Source organism: Chrysemys picta, chromosome 9 (genome assembly GCF_011386835.1).
Source record: "Chrysemys picta bellii isolate R12L10 chromosome 9, ASM1138683v2, whole genome shotgun sequence".
Lineage (NCBI taxonomy): Eukaryota > Metazoa > Chordata > Testudines > Emydidae > Chrysemys > Chrysemys picta.
In genome coordinates, this window is record NC_088799.1 from 82,539,711 (window position 1) to 82,564,738 (window position 25,028).

The 25,028-nt window shown below is 43.6% G+C and overlaps 1 protein-coding gene across 4 annotated transcripts in view; it reads right to left on the reverse strand.

The window, feature by feature from the left end:
• Window positions 1-25,028, reverse strand: part of C9H8orf48 (chromosome 9 C8orf48 homolog) — a 61,070-nt gene that overhangs the window by 22,206 nt on the left and 13,836 nt on the right. For 3 of the 4 annotated variants that reach the window (XM_005279510.5, XM_005279508.5, XM_042853260.2), the window contains exons 3-6: window positions 24,597-24,719; window positions 7,620-7,852; window positions 4,820-4,972; window positions 3,275-3,365 (exon numbers count right to left, since the gene is read on the reverse strand). In XM_005279510.5, the coding sequence (XP_005279567.3) occupies window positions 3,275-3,365; window positions 4,820-4,972; window positions 7,620-7,852; window positions 24,597-24,719 (600 nt within the window). Of the gene's footprint in view, window positions 1-2,565; window positions 3,366-4,819; window positions 4,973-7,619; window positions 7,853-24,596; window positions 24,720-25,028 lie in introns of those variants that run through there. The other variant, XM_065557256.1, reaches the window with a different exon arrangement.

Here is a 25,028-nt window from a genome sequence, read left to right on the forward strand (position 1 = left end):
ATTGCAATGGCCTATGGGGAATGAAATGGATATTTTGGCCTATTTTCTAGTGGCAAGCATCCATATCATAGAGTCCCCTCATATAACTGGTGCTCAGAAAAGAGGCTAAGGAATGAATGGTCTTGGAGTTAACTTCATCCCCCTCAGAGTTGACCTCTTCAGGGAGAGGTGGGACAGTTCAGGGGAAGATTGCCCTGCCATAGTAGCCAATGCTGTATCAGTCTGGTGCTAGTTTCAGGATAATAATCTTTCAGGTTGTCAATTCAGCAACATTCATGGTCAGGTTAGCAAGAAATAAAGTGCAGCCTCACAAAAACCATTACTAATGAATATGTAAAATAAATCAGTGTATGTAACAAAAACAAATTACTTCTGCATTTGCAAGATGTTCATAGCAATAAACTCTAGTACTTCACAAATCATTCAGAGGATTAAAAAAGGGTAAGAGTGTGCAGTATGAAAACCAAAAAAGAAAAACTCTAAATGACACTTAACAATGGATGGACTAATTTGTTTCAGTGCCACATCTGCTTCTTGTATGACTCACCCCGCATCCGTCTTGCTCCTTTTATACCCCAATGAGCACAGACAAGGAAACCAGATGAATAATTTTTTCTTGATCACAGTTTTAAAGATGTTTCTCCAGATCAAAACAAAAATCTCTCTCAAAAAAATAAATGGCTCCTGGGGAGTGTAAAAGGAAAAGCACTGATCTAGGCGCCTTTCTGTGGTCTCCATGTCAAAATTCTTTGGTTACTAGTCTCAAGCCCTGCAGGAGTATGAAATAAGTAATTTACAGGGCAAGCTCTCTCATTTGCTTCATACTGTACATCAGCAATAGCTGCAACCAGGTAACAGAAAATAAGTGTTCAGATCCCAGAGTTACTGTTGATAAAATATGAAAGAGAAGAACTCCAAAACTGTTCTGAGCCTGCAGTACTGAGCAGCAGAAAAAGATACACACCACAGACCATACGGCTGCTGAATTTTTAAATGAATTTTCTGAACGGCCTCTCTAAATTGGGTGTGAATGGTGCACTGCGGGAAAATAAAATTGGTAAGTGCCTGATCGAAAGAACTTATAATTCAGTGTATTTACACAAACAGTTGAGAACTAAGAGTTAAAAATAAATACTTCAAGATTTCCAGTGACAATCTGGACAGCAAAAGCAGAGTTCAAATGCACTGTTGTGTCCTGTCAACATGTATTTAAAACCCTGTATCTAATATTCCCTGTTTTTAGTAGTGAAACAAAGCTACACAGATGTATTATTTTGCACTGTGTTATGCAAGGGTAAATTTTCAGAGGGTCTTAGGCATGGCCTCCCTTTTTGTGTGTGCACTTTGCTACCACTGCTCCATAACAGAGCCCTTATGAGACGTTACGTTGAGTAACGGGGGAACTTTTGCTAATGGAGTTCAAAAAAGGTCAACAAAGAATTAGGCAGAGTTTGGGAAGGGAGGGGAAGTGGAGTCACAAGACAAATATGGGGCAGAGATGGAATGTCTAATGTGAACAGGGTTATAAAAGTGGAAAATAGGAGACTTATGGGGGATTTGAAGATACCTAAGGATGGTGCATTAACAAAAAAATCCAGTGGCATCTTGCTCACCATATAAGATAGCTATATAAGTTGCAGTCATGATCTAAAACTGAAAGTGATGCTAATGGGAGTTCTTAGGATGGGCTACTATGCCCAGAGGGTTGCTAGAAGGTGGAATAAGCTGCCAGTGAAAGAATGAGAACAGCTAGTATTAAAGAATTTAAGACTGCTCTAGAGATTCACTGAAGGCCTAACCTACTCAGGCAAAACTAATGAAATCATTCATGGAGGTTATTCATACCACAAGATCAAGGATAAGCTAAGTGAACCTCTAATTCCCGCCATCCTAATTTATTTTCATGCTTTATATTGATTTGGGCATCGTGAAACCATGTGGCTAAACACACAACCCTGGGTACACTGATCTGATAGCTACAGTACATAGTATATGTAACAACTACATACCTGTAGTTTGTTTAAAGAGAACATCAAATCAACCCCATCAATAGATTTTCTTTTACCAAAAGGGAAAAAAATGCAACACCAAAGTACCATTCTAATGTCTTAACAAGCCACTGAACTATTAGACAGTGATCTCCTTCATATACACATTGGATAGACAAATGTCTTCCCAGATCCTCAATTGCTGTGGAAGGCCCAAACATGCTGAAAACATGGAGGTTGCAGAGGCCAGCGGGTCTGCAACTCAGGTGGATCCATTGGCTACACATCCCCGGTGAGGGATGATGGAACGCGCTACAGCTGTCAGTAGACGCCATGATGGTGATCATAGACTACTTAGTGGTCATAGTTGTGCTGCCCACATGCCTTGCTTGGAGTGAGCAGAAGGATTTCATTTGTTCCTGCTCCCAGAGATCTCCTCTGCAAAGCCCCTTTCCTTGGACTTCCTATTAGTATCAGACTTTCACCCAGAGATAATCTCAATGAGATAGTGACATTCCTTTTCGATAGAAAGTGACAGCAAATGCATCAGCAAATTCAGAAAACAGTCAAAATATTATCTTAATTGACATTTTATTCCAGTTTTATTCTGTATTTTGTTTTCTTTCTCTTTCTAAACATCCACCACAGACAGATTCTATGATTAATTTAATGCCATTTCTTGTCCTATTGGCATCCTCAGGGTTACTGATTTATTTCAGTTCATATTCTCATTATTTCAGTTCTATAAATGCCCAGTTTCATTTTATTCCTTTTACAGTTACTCTGCAACCTTCTCTTTCTCTCCTCCACCTGGGGCTCTAGCTTTCAATTTAACAGGAAGCAGAAGGTAAAGATTGAGCTGAAGCCCAATAATTACACCTCCCCACCCAGAAAAACAGAACCATCTATTTTTTGTACAGATGGAAGAAGCAGTGAGCTGCTCTGAAATCCCATAAGCAAACCCACAAATACAATAGTTATTGCTTGTCAGAATAATAATAAAAAAAATGTCAGCTTCCATAATTTGAAAAATGTATTTGGTTGGATTACACTGTATTGCAGCTTTTGCATTCGGGAAGGACACAGAGCAGGACAGTCAGCTGGAATCCTGTGCTCTGGGAATATCTGGTTCTACCTGCAGGAATATTTGCCCACTGATCAATTTGTCACTAACAAAACAGTTCTCATTAGTAGCCATTAGGCACATGAGTGTCACCAGAAGATTTTTGCCAGCTCCTACATTCTTTGATTAATGCTCATCATAACCAGGCTCTACACTTTCTGACCTTTCTCATTCAGTCTTTGCCATATACTCCTTGGATCCTCTGAAAGCTTGGGGAGGTTTTTGTGTATTTCTCCTATGAGTGTGAGCGAGTCCTGAAATGAAAGAAAACAGCAGTGAGGCATTTTATTTTGGACTCCTACCATCTGTCACATACTATAATGATACAGGCCATCTTAAGGGCCAAATTATCCCTTGTGCAGAGCTACCCATAGAAGGGCCAGCAAATTTAATGAGTTACAGTTCACAATATCCTGCAGAACATTGAATCAGAGAATGAGGATTCTCCCTACATCAGAGTGTACAGGATGTGACAGACAGCAAACCAGAGAAATCCCAGGGATCTCAGGACATCTGAGATGGGCAGGGGCAAAGAGGCTCACTGCCTTTATTCAGTTCCCTAGGTGCACACCCATGCTGTCAGGGCCTACAGCAACCCACTCCAGAAGGCTTTCCTAGCATGAAAGTAGGAATCCATGGGACAGAATGCTAATCGGGTCAACATTATCTTCCAAGAGGAAATCCCTTTTGATCTGTCGATGCTGCTGCAGACCAGCCATCTCCCCAGGCATAATACAGAAACAAAGAGTCTGAATAGCAGAATATGGGGTTGGAAGGGCTTCTGTAACACTGACAGATAGAAAGAGTATGTTGCAGAGCCACTCTTCCTCCTCTTTCCCTGAGTCTATGGCCAGTTTTCACTAGGTCTTACTCCCCTCCGTTGCATCAGGTACTCATGAACCTTGATGATGAGCATGGTGTAAATACTTAGATAGGTTAGAATGAAGAGTAGTGGGAAAACCAGCAACTACAAAACTCGCTTCAGGTACAAAACAGGGTGATTTGAGAATCCATAAGATAAGAGATGAAGTGTGCATGCCAAGCAGGAGAATATTGTAAATGAAAAACTTCTGCATTCCAAATCTACAATTCACAAGGTGGCTGCCATCTTGAGCTCATTGAAGCTGTAAGGAAAAATAGACAAGGTTTCTATCTGAAACCCCATGAGAATGCTTTTTATTTTGATGAAATTCAAATGGCAGCACCATAATACAGTCATGGTTAAGAAAGAGCAGTAGGAACAGCCTCTGCGACAGTAAAACTGCCTCTGCATCCATGCAATGTGGCAGTCACCTTGCACCCCAGTCCTTGAAAAGAGAGAAAAAGGGATGGAAGCCTGTGTGGATGTAACCAGCAAGCATCATATAACAATGATATAATTTACTATGTTCCTGGCTAGCCAATCAGAAAACAGATCATGGGAAATCAATCCAGACACGCCCAATATAAAAAACCTCTGGAAAATGGTGAGCCAGATTTTCAGCTGATGTAAATCAGAGTAGCTCCATAGATATGATCAGCACAAGGTGAGGATCTAGCCCCAGGCAGGTTAGTAACGACATAGGGCCAGATTCCATCCCAACTCACATTGCATGCAGGTCTATGCGACTGCATGGTCATAAATCAGGATGCAATTTGCTCACGGATTCCTCAACTGCAAGTGTGTACAAAATGCACCGGAGTGTTTGTTTTAATAACATTTGCTTACTTTGACATAAATCTGTTCTTCTAATTTATCTTGGAGTAAAGCTTTCTCCACTAAAGTCTTCTTTTGTCTGAGAAAGGTAATCTTGGCCAGTTCTGTCCATTTTTTCTTACAATCATGGCATTGTGAAGGCTGGTGTAGTTTAGTTTCTTTCACCTGTAAAATGAGAAGTTGAAAAAATGAACGAGTAACATATATCTTAGCAAGGTGATTGCTTCTATTAAAAAATAACAAATAAAAAATATAGATATATATAGCTTTTGAAGAGAAAGATTTGCTCTTCTAGGGAGCCATAAATTACTTCATAATCTTTTTCACAATATCATCTTGATGAGCTGGTCTGAATGACTTTTACACTAAACTACATTTGCTTTCCCCCATGTGCTACCCTTTCTAGCAGCAGTAACTTTGTTTCATTTAAGGTTAATCTGATTTTTTTCAGCCATCATATCACTGACTGGTAATACAACAGATTTTTCTTGTAGCAGGCTAACTGAAACCTACATGCCATCTTTTAAAAGATAATAAATATCTTCACAACTTTTAACAAGAAAAAGAACCCTAAAGCGATATTGGTTCAAATATGTACATACAGTTCTGAATTAAAACCAAAGTAAAATTGAACAAGCAGTTTCCTTCAAGTGTTGAATAACAATATTTATTAAAGTGTGTTAGCTTATTTACCACAAAATCTTGAGTGTGCTTAAAGGCTTTATACAAATCTCAGGATATATATCTATATAGGATTTGATTCTGATCTCACTTACACAGATGTAAATCAGGACTAACTCCATGGAATTACACCAGCGTAAAACCAATGTAAGCGAAAGAAGAGTCAGGCTTACAGACTGTAACAAATTTATTAGTAGCTGTTTTTTTTATTACATTTTAGTGTAGTGAAAGGAGGTAAGTAGCTGTAATTTCAAAACTTAAAAAAATGAAGCTCTCGGTATCCCAGAACTGAACACCAAAAAGAAAGAAACAAGTGAAAAAAAACAACCCCACTATTCTCTGCTCACTTGGCACAGAGTTAGCTGATGAATGGTTTAACAATTACTTTTACATGCTGTATGGCAGTAAATTAAAGCAAATGTATGTGGTAGTAACTGAAGCAAAATACATGACTGCAGTTATTATTCACCACTCATTTTTTGGTTCTATCAAAATTATTCTCCGATGCAGACATGCTGTACCCATTTCAAATGAGGCACAAACACTTTCCAACACCAAGATTTATGGGTAAAGGCATCTGTAGGTGATGACTGTCACAGTAACATATTCAACCCCCCTTACAAATACAAAGTTAGAATTCAAGGATCATTGGAGAATAAACAACAGTTTTGTGATTCCTGACACACACACAGTGGAAAGAGGCGTTGTTTGTCTCAGTCTGCCTGTCCTATGGGAAAGGAGCACTGGGCTGGCAGAAAAGAAAAGCCCTTCAAACTGTTAAAATGACACATGCACATCTTACCAAACTCACTGATGCAACCCAGATTCTATCAGGCACATTTTATTCTTTAGGCAAGTGTTAAAAATTAAAGGTTGGCCAAAAAAAAAAAAAGATCAGGCATTTAGGAATGTTTCTATTAAAATATGCCTAAACACTTCTTGTTTTTCGTGCAAAAGAGTGACAAATAAAAGCCAACAATTTTCCATGTAATCTTAGCTTAAAAGGTATTTTGCTAATGTGTCATTCACAGTGACGGGCTAAAGCCATACCTATGTGCTAAAATATTTTACCTTTGTCTCTGTGGATATTATCTTTTTTATCTAGGAACACTGATGTCAGTTTTCCAATCAAAAGCTAAACCATGCTACAGGCCAGATACATCCACGGCCAAGTGACCCTAAGGTGAAGATCTATCTAGCAATATTTACCCTTCTGAAAAAACACTCCCCTACTGCCCACATTCATATATTCCCTAGAGAAGCATGACCTCAGGAGAGACCAGAGACTGCAACCGAGAACAGGCATAAGGGGTGAGCTTTTTTGTGCCCTCCCTTCTTGCAACCAGGAAACATCTGGCCCAAAATGTATTATATATTTACACATATTTCTGGTTTTGTGCTGGTGTCCTGATAGCCACTCCTAATTCCGGACTACAATAAAGAGTTTATACAAAAGGGGAGAGGAAGGGCTCTCATATTTTACTCTCCCAGGCTGCCCGGGAGGCTTCAGTCATCCACCACTTCTTTTGACTGCAATCCTGTCAACTCTCTGTGGCTGAAGTAGCAAGACAGCTTCTGACCTCTTTTGAGCAGAGCCAATGCCACTTTGTACATTAACCAATGGGGGCACTGTTATAGTGGGGATGCCAAACCTCCTGGACAGTGAGCACGTTTCTCTGATGCTGCCCCCAGACTCCACAAGTCACTTCCAGAACAGTTCTGTACACAAAAGGGCAAGGGCAGCCTGACAAGCATTACTTACTACTCTACTCCCCAGTTAACCTAACGGTCATAGAGGTTGACAATAACTATCCACCCCTGCCTCTGTGAATTACTCATATCGTATATAATGTCGCAATGAAAAATCAGAATTTTGTCAGTAGGCATCATTTTATATAATTTTGCTATTTATTAAAAGCATTTCTGCAGCATGGTCTTTAATGAGAAAATCAGAAACACAAATCCTGCAGTCCGCACTAAGGCAAAACTCACAATGAAGTTAATGGGAGTTTTGCATGAGTAAGGACAGCAGGATTTGGCCCATATAGTTTCAATTTTTCTTTAGGAGCCCTCCAAACCAACCAACCAACCAACCAACCAACAGGCATGATTTATGTTTTGGTTACAGTACCTGTTTCATTGTCTCACTGATATTTTTCAGATGGATTCTGTTCACTAGCTGATCAGGAATAGTACAGTTCAAGTCACCTGTCACTGGCTTCTCTGAAGTGAATCCATGCTGCAGATCTTTATGTTTGCTGCTGTTTGATTGCTTAGAGTTCAGCTGATGATGGATCTGGCTTATCTTAATGGCGCAAAAAGACTGCAGAGCATCCAGTTCTTCATCTGATACTTCAGTAATTTCTGTCAACAGTGCATCATCAAAACAAAAATCGCAATTACTATATCAGAGAGGAGAAGAATCTCAAGTTTTCTATTGTGACCTCTTATCATGTAGTTAAAAAAACCCTGCAACGTCAGGTATGAAGGTATTTGCATTCATAATAGCAATGCAACATTTACATGTAAATCTGGTACAATCCATTTAGAAAAATGCAAAGTATAAACACCTCTATGACGCACCAAAAAGGAAACACAGTCCAAAAGGAAGGGGATAGGATAAAGATCACATGCAAAGAAAGTACTTGATGTAGAGCACACAAGACAAATGCAGATTTACTAAAGTGAAAAAGTAAATGTGGTAAATAAAACAGTACAGAAGTTACCCTTAGTTTAGACACTTAATACATTAATGGAGACCATATGATTGCTTAATTTGGATTTAACCCCTTCTTAGCAGGAACTGCAATCTGCTAGAGCAAAATTCATTAACATTTGAAGTCAGAACTCCAGATCTGATTGCAAACCACACACACATTTAGTAGTTACAGTTCTATTAAAAGCTACTGCTGGAAAACATTTAAAATATATTATATAATCTACAGTTCATCTTCACACATTTTTTTTAAAGGACAATGTTATTTCATTAGCAAATACTTTCCTCCCAAGTTTCAATGCTCATCTAATAAATTCTTTATTTGGTTCAGTTTAAACATCATCTTTCACTCTCTCATTTCCTTCTTCCTTTCAGGTGGCATTTAATAATAAATAAAAAAGTGAGAAATTACAATTAAGATAGTAGCGTAATAATGAATTTAAGGCCAGACCCAACACCCATTGAAGTCACATGAGTCATTCCATTGACTTCAATGGGCACTGGATCCAGCCCATAAAGAACAGATAAAATGAGTAACAAATTTCTTGTGGTTACTATTTGCATATTTCATTAGCAGCATGCTTTGTTGAGTGATGGCTCCATGCAGCTTTCATCTGTTGCACTGTTTTTAAGTGTTTTATGGAGGATAAAGAGTATTTCTCTATATCCACATTCAACTTGCTTTTGCATGATTGCCAAAACCCAACTGCATGTGCTTAAATTCATATTATTCAGAAACATCAAGCTGTGCCCTGCCAAGTCTATGTGACAGTGTAATTGTACCACTGTAACAATTCCCTCCTATAGGCTGTTCCCCTCCTTTGTCGTATCTTGTCTAAAATTTGATCGTAAACTCTTCAGGGCAGACACCAGGTCTTCCTCAGAGACAAACACCAAGATTCCAGAGCTACATCCTAGCACCTCGCACAGTACTGCTCCAATTCTGTCTGGTGCCTTAGGGCATCCCCACAATACAAATATTAAAAAATAATAAGCTAGCGTACAAAATTCCTCTTAAATATGTTGTGATGAATTTAATGTGACGTCTACAAGATATAGCTCTGGAATCTTGGAAGGAAACAGAACATCCTTTCAGAAATGCAGCCTATCTTTATAAAGAGCAAGCGATCTATATTTAAGATTAAGTGAAGTTGAAAACAGTAAGCCTTGCTTTATGGATGACAAGAAAAGCGAGTGATCTGTAACAGCCACAGTTCAGAATCAATTATAGCAAGGTAATTTATTCCTCCTTATGACTTGGTGTATCAATTCCACTAACGACAAAGCAAGACATGGTATTACCTCGTATCCCACTTACATGAATAAGAATGAGCCATACTTTAAAAGCAATACAACAAAATTGCCTTTTTCTTAGGTAAGATCACAGAGGTTTGACTGGAAAAGATAAGTGCAGCCATCAAGTCCTTTCCCCTACAAGTGCAGCACATAGGCCATGTTACAAAGTTGGACTGATACACTGGAGAGGCATCGAGTTTTAATTACACTAATCAACTGTGCACATGTTCACATGTACTGCTCTCAGAATGGATAAAGCAAAAAAGAAAACTACTACTGCAAAAATTCAGTACTTGAGTTTTATTTATTTCACAGAGATACATATATACAACATACTGTGAGGAATCACAGGGCTCAAACCCGAGCCCACAGGCAGCCCTCAGGCAACGACTGCCACCCAGTAGCTCACCTGAATAACTAGGGAAGGGTCCAGGGAAGGACTAACTCACAGAGGGCCCCATCTCCAAATCTCCTGCTTGGGGGAAACATCCAGTCCCCCGACTGGCTAAGGAGTACTATATAAACCAGGAAGTAACAGTAGGAAATTGTCTGCACAAGAAGAAATCTTTGGCTGGCTGCGATGTTGGACGCTTCCTACTTACCTGTCTGCTGAGCCCTCCCTTCCTATCTGCTTCTGTTTCCTGCTTCTCTGCATGCTCCTGGTTCCAGTCCCCCATTCCAGACCCCCATCTACTCCCAGTTCCTTACTACTGCGGGCCCCTGCTCCTCTGCCTTACCCCGATGCTGTCTCTGGCTCTGACCCCTGGCTCGGCACCTGACTCCGACTCTGACCTTTGGCTTGGTACCTCACTCTGTCTTTGGTTTTGACTCTCTGCTCTGACCATTAGGCTTGACCCACACATGCCCTGGTCATTGAACATACTTTTTTTAATGCATGTTAATAAGGAACTTAATGTTTTTTTACAGAATCCCAAGTCAATAACAGATATTATGTGCAGACTTAAAAATTACAAATGAACACAGTCGAAAACAAAACAGTTGAAAACTCAGCTCTTCCTTTGATTATCTACCAAGACTCTGACAGTATCATAAGCACCAGAAACAGCATAAGGAATTGCAGCACTTTCAGCCACGTTTGGAATTAATTCTACCATAACCTGATGGAAGGAGAAACACAAAATCCTGAATGAAGTTTCTGAAAAGTAAAAAGTTCTTCAGGTCACTTTTAAGCAACTTCTCCCTAAGTCTATGTATATATTCTTTAATTCTCAGACAAGCACAGAAATTATAGGAAGATAGGAAATACCAAATCCGATCAGGTCCCCCTAATCTGGTGTTCTGTCTGCCAATATCAAATGATTAACAGGAAGCTGCAAGTTTAAGGTTGATTTTGAGCCATCATGCTTAAGGCTTAAGCCACTAGACCAAATTCTGGTCATGATCCTCAGAATTGCTGTAGGTGGTCAACACCGCTTAGGCTCAAGATCCCTAGAAGGGTTTTCTGTTCCAAACCTAGTTCCTCTTAAAATCAAGTGAGAGGTAACTTCACAGAACCTCTGAGGATTGGAGCAGTAGAGGACTTTCTCAGGCAGGGCTTAGAGACAGAAACACAGCCCATACACTTCTGAACATTTATTCCCTGTCCTAGTAATAGCTGGTACATCATCTTTGCCAATATCTATTTACATACTAATCTGTGGGGGTAAGAGGGAGTCTTCTTTTTTCTTTGTCTTTTTTTATGGGCATGTAAAATATATAGTTTCATTATCATGTTAAGGCTGGGCAAAAAGATTCTATGCATAGGCTGGTAAATATGCGCCACTTTGCAAGGCTGCCCTAAAAACTTTCACCTTCCTTTTAAAAGGAATTTTCTAGGTGGGAGGTTGTGCATAGAATCATTGTCAAGCAATGACTAAAATCATAGCCTGGCAAGTTAGGAGTTAACATACAGCATGAATGTATATGGCTCATTTGAATTAAAATGTAATTAAATGTATTCTGAAACAGTGCCTTCCATATGCCAGTCTATCATAGCACTTTACCAAGTTATATATTAAATTTTAATAAAATAAAATATAGGCGTTCATTCCACATCTCACCCCATTTTAAAACCAGCCTAACTTCATTAACTTAAATGGCATTACATCTGATTTGCATCAGCATATGTTAGTTCAGACTATGCAAACACATCAAATGCCATGAACACAGCAAAAGCTCATGCTCACCTTTGGCTTCTTAGAACCCTCTAGCAGCAAGATCCAATGGTTGGAAGTTGAAGCAAGACAAATAGGGATGGAAATAAGGCATAAACTTTTAACAGTCAGGGTAATTAACCACAGGGATATTTACCAAGGGTTGTAGTGGATTCTCTATCACTGGCAATTTTTAAATCAAAGCAATGTTTTTCTACGCTCTAATTCAAAAAGGAATATTCAATGGCCTGCGCTATGCAGGAGGTCAGACTAGAGATGATCACAATGGTCCCTTCTGGCCCTGGAAACTATTAATCTAGAAATAAGAATCAAATTTATTGTGAGAAAGAATGTTGGCAAGGGCTGTGAGATTGTCCCTTATTCCTTTAAATAAGCAATGGGATCTTCGACTCTCAGATGCACAACATATCATAAGTCACTGATTTAATGTCTCGGCAGACACAATCAATGTCAGACTATTTTTTTAAAATGAACAGTTGGAGAATCTTGGACTCAAATTTTACTGAAACAAGAGGCAGCTAATAAAAAGGAATGAGTTAAGTTACTACACACTGTAAATTTGTAAAAACTGGTATTCCATACCATTGTACATTGTTATTAATCTCTAATCCTTTCAGATTCCTGCATATATGTACAGTATTTGCCTGTCTTTCACATGCTAAGAAAGGGCATACACAGAGTGTTTGGTTTTAATACAGTTTTCTTCTCTGTCTTCTCTCTCTTCTTTCCATCTTTGGGCTAGACATGCTTGAATGCTCACTCTCCATTTGCAGTGGCAGACGTAAATGTCACTGTGTATCTCTCTACAGACAATCCCTGACAGTGCTGATTATTGTTCCAGAAACATGCTTCACTGATGCTTGGTTTCCCAGGACCCTGCATGTTGGGTCATCCCCAAGTTCTTATTTTCAGGGGCTCGGAGAAGGGCATCAAAATAGAACTGTATTTTACATACTTCATAATATCATAAAACATTGAACATTAGGGAATTCAAGCACAACAAACTGAATCACCCAGCCGCTCTCATTATAATGGCATTGAACACACACCATGTAGATAAGTAAGTCGCTGTGTTTATATTTTAAACCCTGCTTTGTGGTTTATAACTCACTGACCTACATGGTTTTTGCTTTCCACATGGAATTCCCCCCCCACCCAAAAGAGTTTGAATGTTATATAAGTGAAAATAAAATAAAAAGAAATGTCTAGTTTTTCAGTGTTTGATTTATTTTGCACTTTTTATTATTCAAATAAAAACTTTGATTTAATACTAGAAACTTGGCAAGCATTTTGTTGTTATTTTGTTCTACCAATTTCTGGTATTTTAAAAACAGAAATTGTAAAATGGGTAAAGGAAAATTAATTGTGAAAACCAGCACCCATGCTTGAATGATAAGTGCTGTTCAGAAGGATTTTAACTCTGCATATCAAGATCGATTTTCAATATTGTCTAAATATGCAGACAGTTCAGATATGGATTAACAGGCTGTGTGCCTAATAGGCAAAAAGGGAGTTCACAATATTTGTGTATACTGTATAATACAGAGTAGCTACAGGCTAGCTGGTAAATCAGGTTACTATTATTAAATATAAGTATTTGATCATTTGGAGCCACATCTGGTAAGGTGTGAATGCCTCCTGCCTGGTTAAGTTAAGACTGATGTCAACAGGAATTGAGGGAACTCAGCACCTTGCAGGATCAAGGTCTTCCAGATGAGACATTACAAAGGTATTTGTCTTTGCTTTATTAGCTCTCCATGGACATTAAAGCTTTAATAGTACTTTTCTTAAGGGTGAGGGTTTATAGATTCATAGATTCTAAGGGACAACTGTGATCATCTGGTCTGAGCTCCAGTATAGCAAAGGCCATAGAACTTCCTCATTACCCTTTATCCTGCAGGGTTGTGCACTAGAAGTTTACCTCAGAGGTGGCTAGATTTCAGTGGCATAGTACATATTTGTGAAGTGCTTTAGGATCTCTTTGGAGGAAAGGTGCCTGTGGTGGGGCGGCTGCCCCACCCCCATGTGAGAGGGGGCTAGTGTAGGCCAGAGCGGCTGTGCAGGTCGGCAGCCAATCAGGGAAGGGCCTACTGAGAGCCAATCAGGGCTGAGATTAGAGCCAGCCAATCAGGGCTAGGCTAGGCCCTATATAAAGGCTGCCCAGGCCCACAGTAGGCAGTCTGTCCCAGACCTTTGTGGGGGAAGGTCTGTCTCCAGAGCAGGAGATCAGCACCTCAGACAGAGCAGTGCTGGGCAGGCTCTGGGGGAGCATAGGAAGGTTCTGGCCCAATACCTACCAGACTGTGGGCCCTGATAGAAAAGGCCTAGAGGGTGCGAGGGGCCAGATGGGAAGTGGCCCAGGGACAGTTAGATAAGGGGAGAGGAGAGAAGGGCAGGGCGGCTGCCACTAGAGGGTCCCTGGGTCAGGACCCAGAGTAGTAGGTAGGCCTGGGTTGTTCTCCCCTGCCCCTCCTTGCAGGGCCGGCACCAGGCAACCAAGCACATGCTTGGGGCGGCACCTGGTAAGGGGTGGCCAATCTTGGGGTGGCGGGGGGCAATGCAGCGCTTGGCGGCGGCAGCGGGGGGGGTGTTGTGCGGTGCTCAGTGGGGGGTGTTTGGCAGTGCTCCGCGCGGGGGCGCGGTTCAGGAGTGGAACGCTGCGCAGGGGGTGGAGGTGTTCGGCGGCGTGGCGCTCCACGGGGGGCGGGGGTGTTCGGCAGTGCGGCGGGGGTTGTTCGGCGGTGCGGCGCTCGGCGGGGGCTGTTCACCGGCACGGCGGGTGTTCGGCAGGGGGGTGGGGGCTGTTCGCCGGTGTGGCGCTCGGCAGGGGGTGTTCAGCGGTGCTCTGCGCGGGGGTTCAGCAGCGTGGTGGGGGGGGTGTTCGGCAGCGCGGTGGTTGTTCGGTGGGGGGGGGGGTTTGGTGGCGCAGCACTGGTGGGGGCTGTTACGGTCGGGCGGCGCTTTCTTTTTGCTGCTTGGGGTAGCAAAAAAGTTAGAGCCGGCCCTGCCCCCTTGTACTGCATCTGACCCCGCAGTAGGGTGGCCAAAACAAACTGCAACTAGCCCTTGAGACAAGGGGCTAGACTTTGGAGGCTGTGGTTGGCCACTGAGGCAGGTGCAAGGACTGTTGCTAACCCCCACCCCTTGGAAGGGGGTGAGGCTAGACTAGGGGGCACCGTTGGAGGGCAGTGGTCTGAAACGGATGTCGCCGAGTGGGGAACAACGTGGGTCCGGACACCAGCAGAGAACAGAAGATGGATGGGACACCACCAACAGAGGGTGCTCCCCATGGACTGAACTAATTCCTGGAGTGACCAGCGGGAGGTGCCACAGTGGTGAGTCCAACTCTGTCACAGTGCCATATATTATTTTACCTGACAACAGTAAAATTGTTGAGCAAACAAATAGACAGATTAAAAGAGAAGACTGGCTCTGTGTTCTTAACTAGGTCAATTGTGTGCAGCTATTGCAGGGAACTAAAATGTATATATCCCTCGTGTTTCAGGGAACAAACTGGCTATGTCGGCAGGGGTAGGGTGAGTCTTGTCAAGAAGTAGATCCTTGAAATCATATTGCACAATCAAGAACATTATGAGAGGGATGCCTCTCCCTTCCTCTGAGTGTCAGCTGTAAGCCAATGCAGTACAAAAAACTTGCAATTCAAACTGGAATAAACAGAATTCTTGCCCTGTCCTTCCCAACACAGGGGAGCAGTTTTCTGGGGGCTCATGCAGGAATTCAACCCCCCTGCATGTTGCAGAACTGTAATCCATGGTGCTGGAGGTTTTGGGGGAGAGGACAGTGAGTCCAGGTAGGCAGCCATTGGATTTTGTCTGTGTGATGTAGTCTGCTGCCACTCCACAGTTTATGCGGGGGGAGGGTTCCATCGCCAAAAACCGTCTCTTGAATCCCTCTCCTACAACAAGCCTGTTTACTTGGGTTTGGCATCAGAACCAGAATATCAGCCCAGAGGCAACATACCTGACTAGTTCACTCTGGTGTGACCCCTCATATGTTTCTATGTATTCCATAACCCTTCATGTATTTGTCGTATCTAAGTACAACAGAACGGGTCAGCCTTAACTATTCTGCATTGCCTCTTTCCTTGAGATGACAGGAAGCCGGGATGAGTAGTTACAGCAAAGGCAAAGTCCAAAGGTCTGGGACCTCTTTTTGGCACTACTTTAGGTTTGTTGCATGACCTTGGAAAGTCATTAAGTTTCTTTATGCCTTAGTTTCTCTCTCTCTCTCAGTAGAATGGGAGATAATACCCACCCACCACTCAGGGATGTTGTGGTGATTAATTCATAAATGCATGTTATATGCTATCGACCAGCACAAGATGATCCTGGTTTGCCTCTCAATCTTACAGCTCCTTAAAGCTGGGTAGTGTGTTAAATATGTCAATAGTTACTGTCTTTGGGCATGTGGAAACCTGTGCACACAAAAATGAGAAACTAGATCTATTCAGCAGACAGGAATATATGAGGCCAGGTTAAAAATAACAACCTCAGATTCACAAAAGTTCTCTCTGCTCCCCTTTATGCACATATAAAAACCATACACCACTGAAATAGAAGTTTACATGTACTCACTGCTTGTATCTATATTAGCCTTTTTTACTCTAAAATTTCCCTGTGTTGCTACCACTGGTACAGCTCCATCCAGACCAGTGATGGTGGAAGTGCTAGTGTTGACATGTATTTTAACCACCATGTCATCAAACCCTGCTCAGAACCGTTCTAGACAACCCAGTGGCTAAAATGGATATATTAGAGCCCTCACTGTTGCTTCAACTGATGCAGTGATACCATATGGGAGAAATTTTAAGAGGAACAAGCTTAGCATAGACAAGCCCACAGAGGTGAGATTAGACTTCTAAATTAAGCACTTGTCTAAACCTTTTTATTAAATTCTCCCAGTTAAACTTTCAGAAATACAGATATCTGCAATTTAGGAACTGTTGCTTTTCATGGTAAATTTTATAGTTGTTAGTCATTTTATATAGGTATATGACATCTTTTTATGTACAATTAGCAGGGCAGGTGCTACCATTAAGGCAAACTAGGTGGTTGCCTAGGGCACCAAGATTTGGGGGTGCCAAAAAGTGGTGCCCCCAATTTTTTTTTTAACAGCATTCCTGGGCTGGGCTGCCAGCGGCGCGCTGACACGTGCGGCTCAGACTCCCTCTCCCAGCACAGCGGTTGCTCCACTTCTCCCGCCTCCCAGGCTTGCGGTGCCAATCAGCTCTTTGGCGCCGCAAGCCTGGGAGGGGAGGAGAATTAGAGCAGGGGCGGCGTGCTTGGAGGAGGCGGAGCAGAGGTGAGCTGGGGGGGGGGGGGGGGGGAGCTGTCATGGGGGAGGGGGAGCTGCACCTCAGGGCGGGGGGGGGGGGCAGGGAGTTACCACAGGGCTGGGGGGGGGGGGGGCGCAAGGTGGAAGTTTCACCTAGGGCGTGAAACTTCCTTGCACGGGCCCTGATAATTAGCATACAGTCACTTCTGAAGTGCATGTACTCAATGAAACAGGCTAAGGAGGTAGGAAAGAATAATAAAGAGAAGCTTTCTTATTTTCTTAAAGCAAATATCCTGGTTTTATCTGGAACCTGAAAGAAGGAAAATTACAACTTAAAACATAAAAGGCTATTTCAGGGTATTCCCATAGGCAGGCACGTGATTTATTCATATCTAACAATGTCACTAGTAAGATTTGGAAAATTTTTGCTGCACTACTTGAAGAATAATATTTCAATGTGTATACTGATAGAATTTCACTAAGTTTACTGATGGGACATTAATTATACAGCAGTCTAGTACCAGATGAGCTCATCTTCAATTATGTATAAAAACAATTAAGAAGTAATCAAGGTAGTCTCCAAGTAGATAAAACAATAAGAGGCTCTGACGGCTACAGACTATAGCATTTATTAACTCCAAGAGGAATAGACATTTGTAGACCACATCATATGAAACTCTCTCTCCCCTCGCCCCTGCCTCCCTTAATTTTCCTTCATTGCACTGGTGATAAATACAATTATGGATGCAAGGTATTAAACCTGACAATCCCTAACCCTGAGGGGGGAAAAAAATCAGAGGTGAAAGATTTCCTTAATGCTATATCATTACTTATCACTCCTTAAATGAGCACAAATTAGTGGGCCCTGGAGTATAAAGATCTTTCTAAATGAGAATTATATGATTCTGACGTATTTTAAAAACAGTGGTCTTAGAGGGATTCCCCAGATAAATCCTTAGTGCCTCTCTCCTACTGACGAGACATGATCCACAAAACTGTCTGTATTTGTGACTGTCTTTTGCAAGGTAGATACACCCTGTCACACACCCTTCCCCTCAGGATAGGACCCGGTGGGGGCCCTCCCTCTTCATCCTCTCCTCCCACCTGGGAGAAGTGTTCATTAGCATGGGCCCTGCCTGGATGATGTTGTACAATGAACTTGTAGGGTTGAAGGGAGAGGTACCACTGCATAAACTGGGCATTTGTGTCCTACATGGTGTTGCACCACCAGAGGGGTGCATGGTCAGTAACCAGGTGAAAAGGGCTCCCTATCAGATAATACCTCAGGGCCTTGAATGCCCACTTCACCGCCAAGGCCTTCTCAATCATTGAATATTTAGTCTCCCCGGGGAACAGTCTCTGGCTTAAGCAAAGCATGGGATGTTCTTCCCTATCCAGCTCCTGTGACTGTACTGCCCCAACTCCGACTTCTGGGGTGTCCGTCTGGAGGATGAAGGGTTTTGAAAAATCCAGATGAAACAGGAATGGTTCCTGCATACCAGTTGTGTGGGTGCAGCAGTCAACCCATCAGCCATTGGAATGTGGCTGTGGCCCCATGCAGTTCAAACAGCATGGTGACAAATTGGTATGAGCTGAACCATGTAGGGAAGGCCATCTTCTTTCACGATGTCAGGGTCAGAGGGTGAGTATCCCTTGGTCAAGCCTAGTATTGATTAAAAAAAAAAATTGCACTTCCCAGCCATTCCAGCAGCTCATCTATCTATGGCATCAGGTAGACATTGAAATGTGAGATGGCTTTGACCCTTCTGAAGTCTATGCAGAACCTCACTGGCCCGTTGGGCTTTCACTCCAGGACTCCCAGGGCAAGCATCACCTCAAGCTCCTTCCAGACCACTTCCCACATCTTTTTGGGAAGCGGACGGTGGTGGTCTCAGACCTTCTGCCCTGGGCTGGTGGCTATATGGTGGCTGGTTACATCCATCTGCCGGGGGGGTTGACAACACGGTGGCGAAGGCCTGGGCCAGCTGTTGTAATTGTAGCTGTTGCTCTGGTCAAGGTCTTTCCCAATATAGCGGTCCCAGCTTGGGTTTGTGAGGGTAAGGGGTGATCAGCAGGCCTTCTCAGGCCTTCTACACTTTCAGGAGCTTAACATGATATATCCAGAGATCCCTCCATCATATCACTAACCAGATCGCTTAATCCACTGGTCCCACCCTCTGAACTACTTCAAACAGTCTCTGCCACTTGGCAAGTAACTTGGACTCTGACAATGGCAATAAGAGTAGAACGCTGTTCCTGGACTCAAAGGGCCACAGCTTGGTCCCCCAATTGTACTTAACTTCTTGGGTTCATTGTGCCTGAAGCAAATTCTCCAGTGTGAACCCTGGAGACATTCCCAAATCTATAAGATATAGGGGACTGACCCCATGACCCTGGACTTCTCCCAGGTGTCTCAGCAGGTCCAAGATCCCCCTGGGCTGTCTCCCATAAAGGAGGTCAAATGAGGAGAATCCCATAGAGGCCTGGGGGACCCCACTGCCATGGGTAGTCATCCACAAACTTCCTGAGCATGGCCTTCAGGGTTCTGTTGAACCTCTCTACCAGGCCATTGGTTTGTGGGTGGCTCACTGTTTTGAGGGCTCAGATGTTTGATAGGTGGCACAATTCTGCCATCATTTTAGACAACACATTTGTTTCCTGGTCTGTTACTATCTCCCAGGGTACCCAAACCCTGGCAAAGATCTTGAGGGTATGGTGGGGGCTGTGGTCGCACATAGTGGGACAGCCTCTGGGTACTGGGTTGCATAGGCCACAACTACAAGTATGTAACAGAACTCTGACCTGCCCTTCTCCAAGGATCCCACCAAGTCCATGCCGATTCTCTCAACGGCATTGCGACCGGGAGTGGGATCAGAGGTGCCCCCAGTATCCCCCTCAGGCCGGCTTGCTGACACTATGGGCACAAGACACAAGTCTCGCACCTCCTGTGCATGCCAGGTCAGAACTGAAGCGCCATTATGACATGGGGCCAGAAAGGGTTAAGCAATTTGCACGCTAATTGACTCAGATTCAACCTTTAGAGACATATTGATAATGTTTGTGGTTTTGTGTGTGTGTGTGTGTGTGTGTGTATATGTATATGTATATGTGTGTGTGTATATATATATATATATATATATATATATATATATATATATAAAAAAGAATGTAATCCAACAGCTCCTGTCTATTGCTGTAATCTCAATTCAGAGATCAAAAGAAGATATTAACATTTAAATGAACTGTAAATATAGTGATATCACTGTCTTGATTTCTCTGAATAGATAGCAAATCACCTGCAAATGGCAAAGATAGGCAACTGCCTTATGTTAATCCATGTAGTTAATTAGTGGTGATGCTTAGGAAATAGAAGGTTACTTCAAAAGCTTATTGTTCACCCAAGGACTGCATGGGTCAAGAGGATGCCCAGTAAATGGATAAAGGGCTTTTGAGACCTGATTCTTTCATCTCAGATCTGCTTAAGCTTAATTCACAGCCCTGATAGTGAATATTTGGACACTGAACTATAACCTGATGAACTAATTCTAAAAATGACTCCTTAGCAATTCTAAAGCTCACCATATCTACTATGAAACTAACCTAAGTACTGTATTAATTTCTGTATGTATAATCTTTTAACCAATACACTCTTTTCTTTTTTAATACATTTTAGTTTAGCTAATAAGAATTGGCTGTAAGTGTATATTTGGGTAAGATCTGAAATATTTAACCTGGGAGGTAATGTGTCCAATCCTTTGGGATTGGTAGAACTTTTTATATGATGAACAAGATTTTCAATAATCCTCATCGTACTAGACTTGGCTGTCTGGGTGGAAGCCCAAGGCTGGATTGCTTTAAGGAAACTGTTTTGGCTTCTGTGCTACCAGTAAGGTATTGTAGAAGCTGTTTTGTTGCTGGCTTGGTAAATCCAAGTATTAGAATAATCACCAATTTTGGGGATTGTCTGTCCCATTCTTTACAGTTTGCCTTAATTGAGCAATCTCAGTGTGGCTTCTTTGGAACCCTAATCACAGCCACCCTTTGCAAGGTTTTTTCTCACCCCGCATGCCCACCCCAGGGCACTGAATGGGCCAGCCGTAACAGGACTTCTTGGAATCTCCAGAGGACCAGCAATTATCGGAGGTTCTCTCGTGCTTGAGGATCCTTGGTCCACCAGTAAAGGTGGTTGTTATGGACCTCAAAATGTCCCCTAAGGTAGCCGTTGGTGTATGCCCTCCTCCTCTTCAGGGTCTGACTTGTTTCAAGGCCTTAGGGTCAGGTCTTTCCTCTGCTCCCTTAGGAAGTTCCTATCAACTGCCAGGCATTCCTGTCCAGCTTCATCCAATACAGGGCATTATACTGGTGTTTGGGGGATCTTCATACGGGTCTTCAGGGCCCAGAAGTTCCCTCTTTGCTGGCCCAGGGTTCCCTTCCTCTAGATTTGGTTTTCCCACTCATGCAGGACTTCTCTGAACCATGCCAGTCGTTTCCCAGGATCACTGGGCACACAGTGCTGGGGGCTAAGCCAACCCAGCATACTTCACCAAGGCAGCCTCAAGGTGCAACCTGGCAGTCAAGCCTGGTCATACATCCCCGTGGATGCACTGCAGGTGGACAGGAGTCCCCAGCAGGTCTGGGGACTTCGCCAGGTTAGCCCAGACCAGTATCTGACTGACTGCACCCTGAATCGATGAGAGGCTGTCACCAGGGTGCTATTCACCCACGCCTGGCTATGGCTGCAGTCCATAAAACAGCAATCACATTGGAAGTGCCCCTCTTGACTACACTCATAGCATTGGCTTTTGGGTATTCCCATGCACGGGTCAGGTCTCAGTACCCCAAGACCACCTGATGGGACTCTCTCACAGAAGGATGGATGTGTGGTTCGGCTCCCGCCATGAGTTGGTCGGCTGCAGCCCTGGCTTGTTCTGGGGCCTCTCCATTTTGGGCCTATGCTTCCCTCTATTGGCAGTCCGGCCCCTGCCCCCCGGGGTTCCCTGGTTTAGGGTTCTGCTGTTAGTCCTCCATCAAGAATACCACCTCTGCAAGTTTTGCCAGGTGGTGACATTGCACCCAATTTTTTTTTCCCCGGTGGGGAGGATCTGGGTGAATTGCTCCAAGGCTACCACTTCCATCACTTGGGCCCTAGTCAACTTCTCTGGGTTTAGCCATCTCCAGCAATAGTCCTGAAGACACTGAAACACTGTCTGAGGTCAGGCTCCGAGGGAGGGTTAGCATTCCTGGCAGAACAGCTGTCAGTAGGTGTTGGGGCTAATGGCGGTGTGGCCAAGGATGATTGCCTTCACTTTAGGGTTATCCAGTACCTCATGAGAATCCAAGTTATGGTAGGCAGACTGTGCTAGGCCAGTCAAATATGGAGCCACCAGGGTTTCCCAGTGCTCCGCAGCCATCGGATGGCAGTGCTGACCCGCTCAAAAACGACAAGGAATGCCTCTGGATCATTGCTGGGCCCATCTGGCTGAGTTGCACCAGTACCCCACCAAGAAGTCCCCTGCCTCTGGTCCTGCCAGGGCAAGTCTAGGTGGCCTAGTCAATTGCAGCAGTGTCGCCATCTGTTGCACCAGGCACTCCTTCCGCACCTGGTGTTGGGCGGCCAGCTCCCGGACCAGCTGCTGTTGCTGCTCCTGATGCTGGGCCATCTGGAACTGTTGCTGGGTGGCTATCTGCTGGCCTGCTGCTGTTGTCATTGGGCCACTTGTTGCTGCTGGCTCTCCAGCATCCACTTCAGGAGCTTCTCTGTTTCCATATCCGCCATGAGGGTTTCATCATCTGTTCCTCCTTATCTGGACCTTTTAGCACGTCCCTATCATTACCTGCATTCTACACCAAGTGTCGTAGGCTAGATACACCCCATCACACTGTCATGTATGGCATTCCTGAGCTCTGTAATAGAACAGTCAGAGCTACAGACTGGGAGTCAGGAATTCTGACTCAAGCATGTGGCCAGTAGCCACACAGTTAAGTGTGGATTTTTTTTTAAAGGGGTTTGGGCTCATGGCCCCTTCCCCTCCCCGCTTGTGTATGGTGGGGTTTTTTTTTTTTTGGTTCTTTAACCCCTCTTCACCATAAAGAGTTGTGGACCCAGATACCATAGGACTTCACTTGGCTGAGATATGATTGTTGGATCAAGGACTTAGGGATGACCCAAAAACTTGAGTTCGTTCACTCAAGAAAATCCACTTTTACTTCAATTGTTGGCAAAGTCCTTGTTTCATAATTTTTTTTTAAATTAAATAACAGTAGCTCTGACCAGTGTTCCCTCTAACTTTTCCCACCCATGTACAGAATGAATTTTGTTATGTGCAGCAATATCAGTGCACATAAAAAAAATTAATGTGGTGAGGGTGGGGCCGAGGGGTTCAGAGTGTGGGACAGGGCTCAGGGCTGGGTCAGAGGGTGAGGGCTCTGGCTTGGGGTGCAGGCTCTGGGATGGGGCCAGGGATGAGAGGCTTGGGGTGCAGGAGGGTGTGCTGGGACTACAGTGGAGAGAGAGCACTCCCACCAACCCTCTCTCCCAGCAGCAAGCACCTGGGCTGGAGAGGAGAGGCATCTCTACCCAGCGTGGCAGCTCTGGGCCTGAGGCTGCAGGATAGGTGCCCCTCCCCTGGTCCCCGCAGGTCCGGCCAGGGCTAGGTTCAGGGAGGGGCACCCCAGTCACTTCAGGTCTGGGCCAGGGCTAGGTTTGGGGAGGGGTGCCCTGCAAGAGGCCCAGGCTGGGCTGCTCAGGTTTGGGCCAGGACAACTCAGCCGTGGCTGGGTCTGGGCTGGGCCAAGCCACCTGGGTTCGTGCCACGCTGCCCCAGCCGTGGCTGGGTCAGGGCTGCCCCAGCCAGGTTCAGCCCGGGTAGGGGCCCCCTGGCTGCAGCAGGTCCAGACTTCAGCATAATTAGGGCCAGGGGCTGCTCTGGCTGTAGCAGGTTGGGGCCAGGGAGGGGCACCCCTCCCCAGGCAGGTCCCCAGGCAGGTTCCCTGAGCGCCTGTGTGGCGCTTAATAGGCTGCTGCATGGCCAAGTGGCCCTGCAGCTTACCGGGAACTTAGATTCTGACCTCCTTGGAAAAATCTGAGAGGGACTTAAATAGCTTCCCCGGAAGACAGCACTCTTGTAGGCATGCCAAGCACATGCAAATAGCATTTCTCACTCTATTTACATAATATTACTACTTTGTCTTGGTTAAAGCAGTTATGTTGTCACAGATTAGGAGCAGCTAATGTTATAGCCAACCGAACCACTGCGGGGGTGGGGGGAAACGTTACATTTCATTAAACAAAATGTAATTGAAACAAATTTTAAAAAGAGAAACAAATTCCAACCAGCTCTGTAGCTGGTTTAAAAAAATGCATCCGAATTTTGAAGGTTTTTTTTAATCTAAATTTAAAAAAAAGTCACGCAACTCTAGTGACTAATGTGCCTGTGGGGTCTCCAATATCACTATTTCACAGATAACAAATTTATACAGTATGTAGAAGGCAAAGAGGTGTCTCTAAAACAAACTTACAGGAGGAATAAATTCTTTCATTTATTGGACAGACTTGAAAATATACACACTAAAATATGAGAAATTCAGATTTAAAAAGCAATGATTATAATACAGATTTTGAACTCACCTGTGTGTGTTTTGATGATAGATTTGCCTTGCTTAATGCTATCTTTATTTTTGAGATGGCTGATCCATTTTCCAGTCAACTCTTTTTCTATCGTTTCTGAGTCTGATAACTCAGAGTGATCACCTATAAAAATAAGTATCAGAGGGGTAGCCGTGTTAGTCTGGATCTGTAAAAAGCGACAGAGTCCTGTGGCACCTTATAGACTAACAGACGTACTGGAGCATAAGTATTCGTGGGTGAATAATCACTTTCTCAGATGCATGTAGTGGAAATTTCCAGAGGCAAGTATAAATATGCAGGCAAGAATCAGTCTAGAGATAACGAGGTTAGCTCAATCAGGGAGGATGAGGCCCTCTTCTCACAGTTGAGATGTGAACACCAAGGGAGGAGAAACTGCTTTTGTAGTTGGCTAGCCATTCACAGTCTTTGTTT